At 43.2% G+C, this 13,873-nt stretch overlaps 1 protein-coding gene across 1 annotated transcript in view; it reads right to left on the minus strand.

The window, feature by feature from the left end:
• Positions 1-13,873, minus strand: part of LOC113024723 (apoptosis-stimulating of p53 protein 2-like) — a 40,618-nt gene continuing 26,745 nt past the window's right edge. The window contains exons 8-18 of the mRNA XM_026172015.1: positions 9,964-10,128; positions 9,576-9,795; positions 9,310-9,432; positions 8,908-9,011; positions 7,232-7,628; positions 2,396-3,168; positions 2,164-2,301; positions 1,843-1,976; positions 1,479-1,645; positions 790-989; positions 1-433 (exon numbers count right to left, since the gene is read on the minus strand). Coding sequence (XP_026027800.1) covers positions 392-433; positions 790-989; positions 1,479-1,645; positions 1,843-1,976; positions 2,164-2,301; positions 2,396-3,168; positions 7,232-7,628; positions 8,908-9,011; positions 9,310-9,432; positions 9,576-9,795; positions 9,964-10,128 — 2,463 coding nt within the window. The 3' untranslated portion in view covers positions 1-391. The remainder of the gene's footprint in view (positions 434-789; positions 990-1,478; positions 1,646-1,842; positions 1,977-2,163; positions 2,302-2,395; positions 3,169-7,231; positions 7,629-8,907; positions 9,012-9,309; positions 9,433-9,575; positions 9,796-9,963; positions 10,129-13,873) is intronic.

Raw genomic sequence — 13,873 nt, forward strand, 5'->3', positions numbered from 1 at the left:
TAAATTTAAATTTAACCCTATTACAACTGTTGTGAAACTAATGCAGCATTTCATATAACACCATATCAACAGTCAAACATGGTGGTGGTAATGTGATGGTCTATGGCTGTTTTGCTGCTTGAAGACATGGACGACTATAATTTGGAACCATGAAATCTGAAATGTTTACGTGTAACAAATATGCAAAAAAGCTCCTGAGAAATCCAGATGAGGTTAAATCCTTTTCACATTCAATGAAAGATTGAGAAACATTTCCTTTTTTACATTTATTTTTTAAAAATCAACAACATCTGACTTTTTTTCCTCTACTATAAGAACCCAGAGGTTTATTCCCATGATGCACTTCTCTCGTGGAAACATGTAGTCCTCTGAAAGAGACACAAGCCGTCTTTTAGGCCAGGCTTCTTTGCCGGGGCTTGATCCTCAGATATAGCTGGGAATGAAAGATAGAGAGTTTCTCATTAAAACACCATTAAGATAACATTAAATACTGAAACGTCAAACTTAAGACTGTTAAGTAACAGGATTCTCAAAGCAGTTTTTAAATCTGATTAAAACATGTGATTTAAGGCCAACCTGAAGTAGCAACAGATTGGCAGACTAGACAGTTTAATTCCCGCACATTAGGAAATCTTACCGTCTTATTCTTTATTACATTTTTCTGATATTCTCCTGGGATGCTTTTTTACTTTAACAAGAAAGTTTTAAATGCTGATGTAATGGGACCCTAAACCCAGAAACCCAGAAATGTTTATAAAAGCTCTGCTAAATTTGGCATGGGCGGCTCACCCCCAGAAGGTTTCGGGGAATGTATCCCTCATGGTCACCGCATCGTGCCCACCACCACTCCGTTTCCACCTCATCCTCCCTTCTCAGCACTGTCATGCAGTCACCCTCACTGAAGCAAAGCTCGTCGTCACTCTGAGGCTTATAGTCCCACAGGGCATACACTACACCGTGATTCATCACACCCATCTTCTCCTGAACACCTAAAAAGACAAAAATAGGTTAAAAGTTAATGAGTCTGATATTCTTTAAGCTTTTATGTGAAAATGTAATAACCTGAGACACATTTAAACTACTTTAAGTCCAAGTGCATTTGCTGAAACACAAGCCTCACAAGTCTAGAAAACTTTTACAAAATTGATTTACTTCCTTGATATAACTGGTCTGAACCAAACCCCCTTAAAATGCATGAACCTATGCAACAGTCCTCAAAATCCAGGCAGATCATAACAAGATCCTTATGGCACCAAAGATCTTTTAAATCTCCTAAAGAACAATTAAGCAAATTCCAAACTCGCCTGTAACCTGCACAGACACCCATCATACATCAGTAAATCTCTTGTTGCTACAGAACACGCTCAACCCCTTGAAAGATTTGCGAAATTGTCCTTGAAACCAACAAATGTGTTATGAACTATGAGGCTTATCTCCCTGAACCCCTTTTGTTAATATGTTAACAGGTTTTGTCTCACCATAGAGGAACTGGGAGCACTGGGCATAGCCATCTTCCATCTCTTCGCACTTGTCAGCAGCTGTCTGCATGTCACTATATGTTGTGGCAAATACAGCTGCTCCAGACTCGACAAGGAACTTACAGACCTGAACGTTGTTACAGGAGGCAGCACAGTGAAGGGGCGTCCTGGAGACACAAACAGAAGGAGAATGAGTAGTTAGTTAATAAGGACTGGTGCTGTGCCAAATTAATTTGTTTTCTTCCTACCATAGACAATGTAAAAGACAGACATAACATCCGGAAGTTATGTCCGGAGGTGTCACCATGGCTAAGTCCATCTTTTATACTGCCCGTGTTTTCTACTGTTTCCTACATAGGCTCACCAGCCGTCACTGTCGGCAGCATTAACATTGACACCAAACTGAACCAAAAACTTGACAATCTCGGTGTGGCCGGCACAAACTGCGTTGTGCAGAGCCGTGATGCCCTCGTCGTTCGGCATACTAGGGTCATCCACCTGAAAGACACACAGTAACATACTGACCATATACCCTGGGGTGAAGAACAATCACGGAATTTGCAAGTATAAATCTTTTTAGTGGATCTATAAAATAAGTATAGCAGTGTGTAGCTCCCACAATTTTTTGGTACATGTACAATGATAATAATGGGCTATTTTATTCTATTTGTTTTGTGTGACTCACATCATAGATAACCCTCTGAACAAGATCATATTCGCCCTCCAGAGATGAATCCAGTAGCAGGGCCAAAGGGTTGAACTTGACCCGCAAATTGTGGTTGGCTCGCTCTTTGCCAGCTTTATGGAGGATTGATTTCTTACCCTAAGAAGAAAACAGAACTGCAATGAATTAGAAAAAAAATTGTGTTTGTATTTTAGGCAAACTGGATTTTTAATAACCTCTCAAAATCACTCACCGGCAGAACTGTGACCTGTCCTGCAACCTCTGGTGGCTGCAGGGGAACGGTATCATCTCCCTCTTCCAACTCCCCGCAGCTGGGGTAAGGTGGGGGTGGGTAAGGAGGGAACTCCTCTAGAAACGGTTCCTGGTGAGCTAAGGTTGATGGACATTTCTCTTTCTCCTTGTCCTTGTCTTCCAGCGGTGATAGCATGCAGTGGCAGGAAGTAGGATCAGAGATGGGTGAGCAAGGGGGTAGTGGGGGTGGGGTCAAACTTTTCTCAGGGAGTGGCTCTTTCAAGTCACTTTCACTTTCATCCTGAACCCTGGCTGCTCCATCTATGCCACCCATCCCGTCCTCATGAACTGTAGGCTGTATATGGATCCCTGCAGAATTAGCCGTCTCCATGGGGATGGTTTCCATAGCAGCCAGAGTGGTTTTCTGGTAGAGCAGTTTCTGAATGTTGGGTCCTGCTGGGCCTTCGGGCTCTGTGATTGAGTTGCGTTTCTTCAGGGGTCGGGGTGCATGTTGCAGCCGGCGACGCAGATTATCCAGGTCAGCATCACTGGGGTTCCTGTGAGAGTTTGATATGAAGGGGAGGAGCTTGGTGGGGCTGAGCGGGCGAGGGATACTGTGTTCCGCTGTTTCTCCTCCGATACCTTCAGTGTTACCTGGGCAACTGTTGTCAGCTTCACTTCCGTCAGGTGCACAAAATTCAGAATTGAAGGAATGGTTTTCTGAGCTGATTGATTGCTGCCTGCTGCTGGCTGGAAGGACTGGTTTTCCATACACTAAGAAAGGAAAGAAAATACATGGATTCACAAGACGTTTCTCACAGCAAGCTCTATTTGACCTCCATTAAACAAACGCACAGATTACAAATTACATGTTTGATTATTGTTTGGGGTGAGAGGAAAAAAAACTCCCCCAAAAAACGTCATTATTGATAGATAAGTACCTGTTTTTCCTAAATACTGATACTGAAAAAGCTTGCTTTACCAATAGACTACAAAGCAAAGGCAAATCAAGTGGTATCTAAATCAGTCCCTGACAACATGCCAGTAAATACCAGTCACAGCTGTTCCCTTCACCTCACATGGTGAAGTTTCCAAAATATAGTCTGAACAAGTACAACATCACAGAGGAAATGCTATCAAGTACTGGGCTATAAGTTTTATTTACATCCATCATGCAGGTATAATTAATGGAGTGAAATACTCCGTATCTTACTTCTAGGAGACAGGCTTATGGCCTGTATTTGTATAGCGCTTTACTAGTCCTTAAGGATCCCAAAGCGCTTTACACTACATCCAGTCATCCACCCATTCACGCACACATTCACACATATTGGTGATGGCAGCTACATTGTAGCCACAGCCACCCTGGGGCGCACCGACACAGGCGAGGCTGCCGGACACTGGCGCCACCGGGCCTTCTGACCACCGCCAGTTTTCTCTGTGTCAATCGTTCCTAGTTTAGTTATCTGTATTTCTAGCCTAGGTTGTCTGGTATCTGGTCCTGTTCATGCCTGGTCTCACCTCAGTGTCCTCAGTGTAATGACGGGATTTCTGTGAGCAGTTTTGTAGAAATGGTGTCTAAAGGACCACTGATGGTTTTTTATAAAGTAATTATCGAAGTTAACTCAGGAAGATCAATTGGAGAAAAAGAGACAAAATAAATATCAGTGGTTCTGAAAGTACATGATGTTACATCTGTGAGATTGTTATGAGTAATTTTTTACTGCTGATCTGCTGCTGGCACATGACATTGAAGAAGACAACGGGATGAATTATATCCTTAATTTAAGGATATAATTCCTCCCCTTGTACACTTTCAGAAAGACATCTGCTGTGATGAAATCTATTCCTCACTGCTGTGTAATCCATTATTGTAGATTGAAATGTTATTAGGAAATGATCAGACAAAACAGGGTTTTCAGGAAATACTGTTAACTGTTCAGTTTCCATCCCATATGTCACAACAAGATCTAGTGTATGATTAAAGTGGTGGGTGGGTTATTTTTTCATTTTGAATACAACGGATTAAATGCATGGATGATAAAATCACCTACAATAATTATTCTATTATTATTATTCTATCTGAGCACTAAATAAGATAAAAATTCTGAGAAAACAGCCAGAAACCGCGAGGCCCAAGTGAACAATAACGAATAAAGCTGTTTGTGTGGCTGTAATTTCAAATAAATTACAACTCTGCCTGTGTCTTTGGTTGATTAATAAGCTGGAGTGGAAGATTGCTGTCAAACCCCGTCCTCAGCCTGTGCTTCGAGGTTTTGGACAGTTGGTATAACTCATGGCTGTTGAATCATTTAAACTAACATAATCATCCTGCTGTAACCAGGTTTCTGTAAGGTGGAGGAATTTGTAGATCAATTACTAACAGGGACTTATATTATTTAATAATAGACACTATTTTACTCTTTGGTGCATTTGTGGATACTATGTTTTTCTTTTGTTGTGATTTTTTATGTTTAAGTCATTATTTTGCTGATTTTTGGTTTGTTTTTTCTTGGTTTGGACACAGACACAGTCTCTAAGGGCATGGGGTTTTGGGGGATAACAGGGGGAGAGAAGCTGTGGAGAGGCGTGTAAGACTGCGACTCTGCTTCCTGATCCCAACTCTCGATAGTCACGCTTTTTTTGTGGGGGGGAATTATTAGAGACATGGACAGTTTGGTTGTGTGGTGGTGTGAAGAGTGAAGAGGCCAAGGTACTAGTCAGTTGGCTACGAGCTAAGCTAAGGTAGTGAGTCCCTAAAGATGAATGAATACTTTGAATATACAGTGGGGCAAAAAAGTATTTAGTCAGCCACCGATTGTGCAAGTTCCCCCACTTTAAATGATGACAGAGGTCAGTAATTTGCACCAGAGGTACACTTCAACTGTGAGAGACAGAATGTGAAAAAAAAATCCATGAATCCACATGGTAGGATTTGTAAAGAATTTATTCGTAAATCAGGGTGGAAAATAAGTATTTGGTCAATAACAAAAATACAACTCAATACTTTGTAACATAACCTTTGTTGGCAATAACAGAGGTCAAACGTTTACTATAGGTCTTTACCAGGTTTGCACACACAGTAGCTGGTATTTTGGCCCATTCCTCCATGCAGATCTTCTCGAGAGCAGTGATGTTTTGGGGCTGTCGCCGAGCAACACGGACTTTCAACTCCCGCCACAGATTTTCTATGGGGTTGAGGTCTGGAGACTGGCTAGGCCACTCCAGGACTTTCAAATGCTTCTTACGGAGCCACTCCTTTGTTGCCCGGGCGGTGTGTTTTGGATCATTGTCATGTTGGAAGACCCAGCCTCGTTTCATCTTCAAAGTTCTCACTGATGGAAGGAGGTTTTGGCTCAAAATCTCACGATACATGGCCCCATTCATTCTGTCCTTAACACGGATCAGTCGTCCTGTCCCCTTGGCAGAAAAACAGCCCCATAGCATGATGTTTCCACCCCCATGCTTCACAGTAGGTATGGTGTTCTTGGGATGCAACTCAGTATTCTTCTTCCTCCAAACACGACGAGTTGAGTTTATACCAAAAAGTTCTACTTTGGTTTCATCTGACCACATGACATTCTCCCAATCCTCTGCTGTATCATCCATGTGCTCTCTGGCAAACTTCAGACGGGCCTGGACATGCACTGGCTTCAGCAGCGGAACACGTCTGGCACTGCGGGATTTGATTCCCTGCCGTTGTAGTGTGTTACTGATGGTGACCTTTGTTACTTTGGTCCCAGCTCTCTGCAGGTCATTCACCAGGTCCCCCCGTGTGGTTCTGGGATCTTTGCTCACCGTTCTCATGATCATTTTGACCCCACGGGATGAGATCTTGCGTGGAGCCCCAGATCGAGGGAGATTATCAGTGGTCTTGTATGTCTTCCATTTTCTGATGATTGCTCCCACAGTTGATTTTTTCACACCAAGCTGCTTGCCTATTGTAGATTCACTCTTCCCAGTCTGGTGCAGGTCTACAATACTTTTCCTGGTGTCCTTCGAAAGCTCTTTGGTCTTGGCCATGGCGGAGTTTGGAGTCTGACTGTTTGAGGCTGTGGACAGGTGTCTTTTATACAGATGATGAGTTCAAACAGGTGCCATTCATACAGGTAACGAGTGGGGGACAGAAAAGCTTCTTACAGAAGACGTTACAGGTCTGTGAGAGCCAGAGATCTTCCTTGTTTGAGGTGACCAAATACTTATTTTCCACCCTGATTTACGAATAAATTCTTTACAAATCCTACCATGTGGATTCATGGATTTTTTTTTCACATTCTGTCTCTCACAGTTGAAGTGTACCTCTGGTGCAAATTACTGACCTCTGTCATCATTTTAAGTGGGGGAACTTGCACAATCGGTGGCTGACTAAATACTTTTTTGCCCCACTGTAATTAGCGGGTTATTCAACAGAAAGTGTGCTTTGGATAAAGCATTTAAGGATTACACTATGTAATAATATAAGTTTTTAGATCAAATTTGAATCGAAATAAGCTACAGAAAACACCACTGTGTGCTGTAACAGGAACAGGAAGTGATGCTCTACCCCAAGACCAAGTGTTGGCAAGTTTGTCGCACACACCTTATTTTTCTGCAAAGATGTAAATGCAAAAGCCTCTCCCCTGTTGACTGAATTTTGATGTTTTGGTGAAATTTTTTAAATTCATATTTTTCTACTAAGACATATACTACATTTTGGTGAATAAGGAGGACCAGTGCTTCCAAGGACCAATCTTACACTGATCAAAATAATCAGAAAAATCACTTTGGCCATAATTGTGCAGCCCTATCTTAACAGGAAGAGTATTCTAATACACGGGCAACCGTATCAGTGGATTACCTCGGGGCTGGCTCCGAGGCAGTGTTCCTTGGCCACTATGTTGGTATCCCTTCCCCAGTGTAGCCTGCTGGGTGTACATCGAGTAGATTGAGGAAGCCGCCAGGGTCTGAGGTTTCTGAAGCACAGGTGGAGGACAATCAGAGAGTTCTGGGGTGTAAGGTCGCACAGCAGCAGCTGGAGGACTCTCCTGCTTGTTGGGCAAAGGGAGGGTGTTGCTATGACTGGATAGAATTCCTGGAGCCCTGAGGGGGGCCCCAACTGGCTTCACCTTACCAGGGAAGGTGCCAGTGTTATAGGGGGCTTTGGAGAAGGCTGACAGGCCAGAAGATCGGAATGGTTTGGGCTTGCTGGGAACTGGAGGTGGTGCTGTCAACTTGGAAAGACTTTTGGATGAGACCTGAAAGTAAAATATAGCAAACGTGGAAACACAGGGTTATACTCAGAGATTGATGATATAACTGCAAAATACAGAAAATGAAGCAATAAATCAAATATCAAAATGAGCTGAAATGTAAAATGGCTTTACATTAAAATTGTAAGTGCTCAGCAGCTATTAACCAGTTTGAGTTTGACTTTTCATATTTAACCTTACAATTATTGTACCGTAATTGTCGGGCTATAAGCCGCTACTTTTTGCACCAGCTTTGAACCCTGCGGCTTTTAGTCAGGTGCAGCTTTTCTGTGGATTGTCCATGATTTTTGTCATATCGTAAGACGATTTGTTTTGTTTGTTCCGCTGTTGTACGGCACTGCGTTGCCTGTCGGAAGGGCATATGATCAGACACACAGTATCGGGGTTCAAGAGTGGTGTGTTGGTCACATGTCCGTCCGCCAGGCAACGTAGTGCCGTACGTAGTGCCGTACGTAGTGCCGTACGAAGTAGCGCGAAAAACAAACTTCAAAGTAGCACTACACGTTCAGCCGGAGGCGTGGATGATGAGCGGCGATAAACTTGCAAAAAGCAAGTTATGCTCAACTCCACCGGTGGATTCTGACAGCGTGGAAAAGTGTGAAAACATCCATGATCACCAACGGATTTCGAAGGGCTGGACTGCTGCATGATGGAGAGGAGGACACCGCCACGGCTCTTCTGAGGGTGTTCGACTCTGACACTGACAACGAGGATTTCTTTGGTTTTGAAAGTGACAACGAAGGAGAGAAGCGGAGAGTGGATGACGAAGCCATCCTGAGCCTGTTCGTTTCCAACACTGGAGGAGAGGACTTTGGTGGTTTTAGTGCGCAGGAAGAAGAGAAAGATGGTGAATGACTGACTTTTCTTCTTGTTAAAGCCGTGTCACTGCACCTGAGCCTAGAAGGTAGTCCGAATCTATTTTTCTGGTGTGCTGTAGGTTATTGTTATGTACTACATTTGTTACTCATTTATGAAGCACAGTACATGTTTCGTACTTGTAATTACCACTACTTGTACATATACCTAAAAAGTTATGCAAATATGTACCCATAACTTGTTTTTCAAAATATTAATAAAAGTGATGTCTCCAAACAGCCATCTCTTTCCTGACAATTCCCTTTGTGCATATTCTCTTACATATGATAAGTCAACATTGAAACACCTGCGGCTTTTAGTCAGGTGCGGCTAATGTATGTACAAAACTGGATTTTCCCCTGATTTTAGCTGTATGAGATGTAGAGACTAAATGGAAGCCCACTGATACCTGATTGTCCCTGAGCAGGTTCTCTGTGGAACGATTAGATCGTGAGGGGATGGGAGGAGGAATGTCGGACCCAGAGTAGCTCTTGTCTATGGCGGTCTCACCACCTAGAAAAGAGAAAGTAACTCTAACATCCGTGGGACTTTGTTTAAACAATTTTCTATCTCCCAGATCTCATTCCTTCTATTCTCAGGTTGATTAGCCTGTCATTTGTACATGGATATGAATGCATGGATAGACTATCCTTAAATTAGGTTTTCAGTGAATGTCTCAATGTCTCAATGAATCAGCATGCCTGAACGTTTATGTGTCAGATTAGAAATGTAGTAACAAATGATTGTAAAGGCATAGAAAGTTTAAATCCTCTTTCTGCAAAAGGTAAAACAGAAACAGGACCTAACTGACCTGAGTTGCGGCAGCTTAGACTCGACATGCGAGGCAGAGTGGAGGCATGCTCGTAACCCCTACTGGATTCGGAAAATGAGCTTTCCCAGTCAAAGATCTTGCTTGTTTTTAAGGTGTTGAAACCTGTGAGGCAGAGATAACTACATCAAGTAGAGTTTTGGTACTAGAAATAGAAGTGACTAACTCAGACTCAAATAGTGTTTCAGCATGCTAGGACAGACTCAAAACATAGAAAAATATATTTCTTACATCACGGAAACATGTACCTGAGGCTGGTTTGACAGGCCTAGGAGGTGGCTTCAGTGATGAATCAGCCATGGGCAGGGTGGCAGTGCCATCTGGGTATGCTGGCTTCACCAGAATCTCCTGGCGGACCGGCACAGGTGGCCCCTGAGAGCTTGATGTGGAGGATGACTGGATGTACGGCCCCACCGCTGCCACTCTGGAGCCCATGCTATATTGTGGGGCTGTACAGTCTGAAGCCACCTGGAGTGAGCAGAAATGTTTGACTGCTGCAGCCTTTTCGATCAGTACTTGTATATTAAGCAAACAACAACAAAGCAAAAATAAATGTTTTGTACAAAAAACAAACAAAAAAAACTTGAAATTGTAGAAATCTACTTTTGCTGATATTTTTTTCCTATATAAACTCACTGGCTGGTTCTCACTCTGCTGCAAAGCAGCCTTTTTCTTCCAGAGCCGTTCCCGGAGTTCAACCAACCGACGGTCCATCGCAGCTACTTCCAAGTTCCTTTTGTTCAAGCTGTCTCTCTGCTGCTGCAGCCTGCCACTATGATCCTGATTCAGCTTGTTTCTTAGCTGTTTGGAAAGGAGGGGGTGAGAAGTCAAAGTATGATTGAAAACCAACAGAAAAAATATTGTCTAGAATAATTTATTAGACACTAGGTTTAACCTCCTAGCAACTGTAGCTGGAAGTACTAACAGTGTGAGATAGAGGTATGTACAGCCTGATATCAAATCACTCCCTATATCAGTGGTTCCCAAACTTTTTTTGCTAGGCCCCCCTTTGTTTTATAAGAAAAATGTTCATTTAGTTTACATTTAGTAAACAATTAAACAAATACAAGTAACCTGCAATAAATTACAGGTAGTAATAAAATACACTACTAACTCTTTTACGCTACATCCACACCTGGGTTTGGCTGTCGGAGGGGTGCTTTTTTGAACTGCAGGTCCTTGAAGGGTAATACAGTTTGAAGCTGGAGGATCTCTATATTAATATCCGAGAGAAGCTAGCTCCCCTAACTAGTGATGTGCAATACCACTGATTTCCTTTCCGGTCCGATACCAAGTAATATTCAGGGTGGTATCGACGATACTGATCCGATACGATACTTTGTACAAAAACGTATTTTATTTATTGTATCTCAAATTATAGCGTCATAATGATTACAGGACATCAGATTACTTGTTCTTATCACTTAATAATGCAGAGTTCATCATATAGAAATAAAAAACTGAAGTTGTGCACTATTTGAACACCTTGCCTGCCTGCAGCACTAAAGGACTCTGTGAGAGACGTCTGTCTCGCCCTAGCAGCACCTGTCCCTCTCCTCCTCTTCAGTTCGCCTCATCATATTCTGTGAGATGATTTACTCTGAGGTGTTTGACAAGTTTAGTGATGTTGCCACAACCATACATGCCAACCCTCCTGATTTTTCCGGGAGAATCTCGAATTTCAGTGCCCCTCTTGAAAATCTCCTGGAGACGCCATTTTTTCCACCCGGACAACAAAATTGAAAAACCATATCGCAGAATTCATAGCGCGGCCAGCCAATTCCAGTTTCCAACAATGGCGGCAGCTACTTAGTTTTCATATTACTCTTATTTCTCTTTGTGGGTCGCAAAAAAGCTTTTGACATATTTTCAGGTGAGAATGTAGCTGTGTAAACTTCAAATATCTGAGACGATCGACACATCGTTTTCAAACCCCCGCGGTCTTTCACTACTCGGGTTAAACATGATATATAAGTCACTTTGATAACTTAAAAATTTTATTGTTTGACTTTTTCAGTGTTTTATTTGTTCGTGAGTAAATCGGTTTGGCTGAGATTAAAGTTATTAGATTAGATTAAATTAAATGTAACTTTATTAATCCCTCGGAAGGGTTCCTCCGGGTTTTCACACAGCTGAATAAACGTCAAACAGAAAATGATTAAACAGAAGTGTGAGACGGTCGAGAGTTTACGCCAGCGCCCGGGTTATATTTTAGATAGCAAGGAGCAGACGGCAGAGTTTCACTCCACCGAGGGAGCTTGTGACGTACTACCCGGCTTTCTTTAGACCGCGAAGGCCGGGTCCTCAGGTGGAAGCAGCCTCTGAATTTGGACACCCCCGCTGTTTCCGGGCCAGCAAATAATAACGGTGACATTTAACGTATTTTATCTGAAAAATAAACACTGTAAAATATATTTATCACCCTAAATTACTAAAATATCGATATTTTAATGTCAGAATCGATTCTAGAACATAAGTGATTGGTATCGGAGGAACCGATATTTCAGGATCGATCCGCACATCACTACCCCTAACTTTCAGTAGCTGTTGAAAGGATAAAGTTGTGGTATATCAGTGGTTAGAAATACCATTATTACTTTGGGATTAGTTTAACACAAAGTTAGTGCTGATCTGGGAACATTGCTGTGAGTCACAGTGTGCAGCCTAAAGGTCCTTTCACATCGGCGGCAGCATGTGCTGCTAATGCTAACTAAAGGCCAAGGATCCAGAATTTGTTGCGCTGGCTGTTGAGCTCTGTGGGTTGTTGCAGCAGCTCTACCTGTACTAGATGCACCTGCTCCTTGTCGTTTCTATCTCTGACTTTATGTCCTCTACAAGAGTTTGGTTTTTTTTTGCTGGTCCTTCAAATGTTCAGTAAAACATGTATGCTAATTCATAACGAAGAATGCTTTGTAACTATCCCCACTAGTGAAGACTGTCATTTCCACAACACTGCCCCCCCTCCCCACCCCGAGGTCCACAGCGCTGTTGAAAAGGCTCTGGAGGTCCCTGTATTAAGCACGTAAACCTGTGACACAAAAATCACCAAACTCGGACCACCACAGACTGTTTTCCTTCGTGGTGATGAAGGAAAACGCTGGGCTGGCATGTAAAAGGGCATTTATTCCCTTCAAGGACCTGAAGCTCCATAAAGCACCCCTCCAATAGCCAAACCCATCTGTTCTCTGATTGGATAGTTAAATTTGTGATTGACATGACATTGGCCAATCAGATGAAAGGAAGAAAAATAGGGTCAAAATTCGTACTTGTAACTTGAAACTTGAGTGCAGAGTTTCACGTGTATTTTTTGCTCAGTCTACACACAAATCTTTTTTACACACACACAAATTCGTTTTACACATACAAATCCTGATTTACAAATACTAAATATTTATGACCACAATTTGAGCCCATATACACTCAACAAAAATATAAACGCAACACCTTTGTTACTGCTCCCATTCCCCATGGGATGGACGTAGAGACCTAAAATTCATTCCAGATACACAATATAACCATCCCTCCCAAACAGTGGTCACAAATCAGTCCAAATGTGTGGTAGTGGGCACATCTGCTATATTGAGATAATCCATCCCACCTCACAGGTGTGCCACATCAGGATGCTGATCTGACATCATGAGTAGTGCACAGGTGTACCTCAGACTGCCCACAACAAAAGGCCACCCTGGAATGTGCAGTTTTTTGCGCTATTGGGGGTCTGGGGACCCAGAACCGGTCAGTATCTGGTGTGACCACCATTTGCCTCATGCAGTGCAACACATCGTCGCATGGAGTCTATCAGATTGTCAATTGTGGCCTGTGGAATGTTGGTCCACTCCACTTCAATGGCTGTGCGAGGTTGTTGGATATTCGTGGGAACTGGTACACGCTGTCGTATACGCCGGTCAAGCACATCCCGAACATGCTCAATGGGTGACATGTCCGGTGAGTATGCTGGCCATGCAAGAACTGGGACATTCTCAGCTGCCATCTGCCCTGAACAATGTGAACCATGATTCATCCGTGAAGCGCACACCTCTCCAACGTGCCAGACGCCATCGAATGTGAGCATTTGCCCACACAAGTCTGTTACGGCGACGAGCTGGAGTCAGGTCAAGACCCCGATGAGGACGACGGGCATGCAGCTGAGACGGTTTCTGACAGTTTGTGCAGAAATTGTTTGGTTGTGCAAACCAATTGTTCCAGCAGCTGTCTGGGTGGCTGGTCTCAGACGATCTTGGAGGTGAACCTGCTGGATGTGGAGGTCCTGGGCTGGTGTGATTACACGAGGTCTGTGGTTGTGAGGCCGGTTGGATGTGCTGCCATATTCTCTGACACGCCTGTGGAGACGGCTTATGGTTGAGAAATGAACATTCAATGCACGGGCGACAGATCTGGTTGACATTCCTGCTGTCAGCATGCCAATTGCACGCTCCCTCATTGCTTGTGGCATCTGTGGCATTTTGCTGTGAGACAAAACTGCACATTCCAGGGTGGCCTTTTGTTGTGGGCAGTCTGAGGTACACCTGTGCACTACTCATGATGT

This window comes from Astatotilapia calliptera, chromosome 6 (genome assembly GCF_900246225.1).
Source record: "Astatotilapia calliptera chromosome 6, fAstCal1.2, whole genome shotgun sequence".
NCBI lineage: Eukaryota > Metazoa > Chordata > Actinopteri > Cichliformes > Cichlidae > Astatotilapia > Astatotilapia calliptera.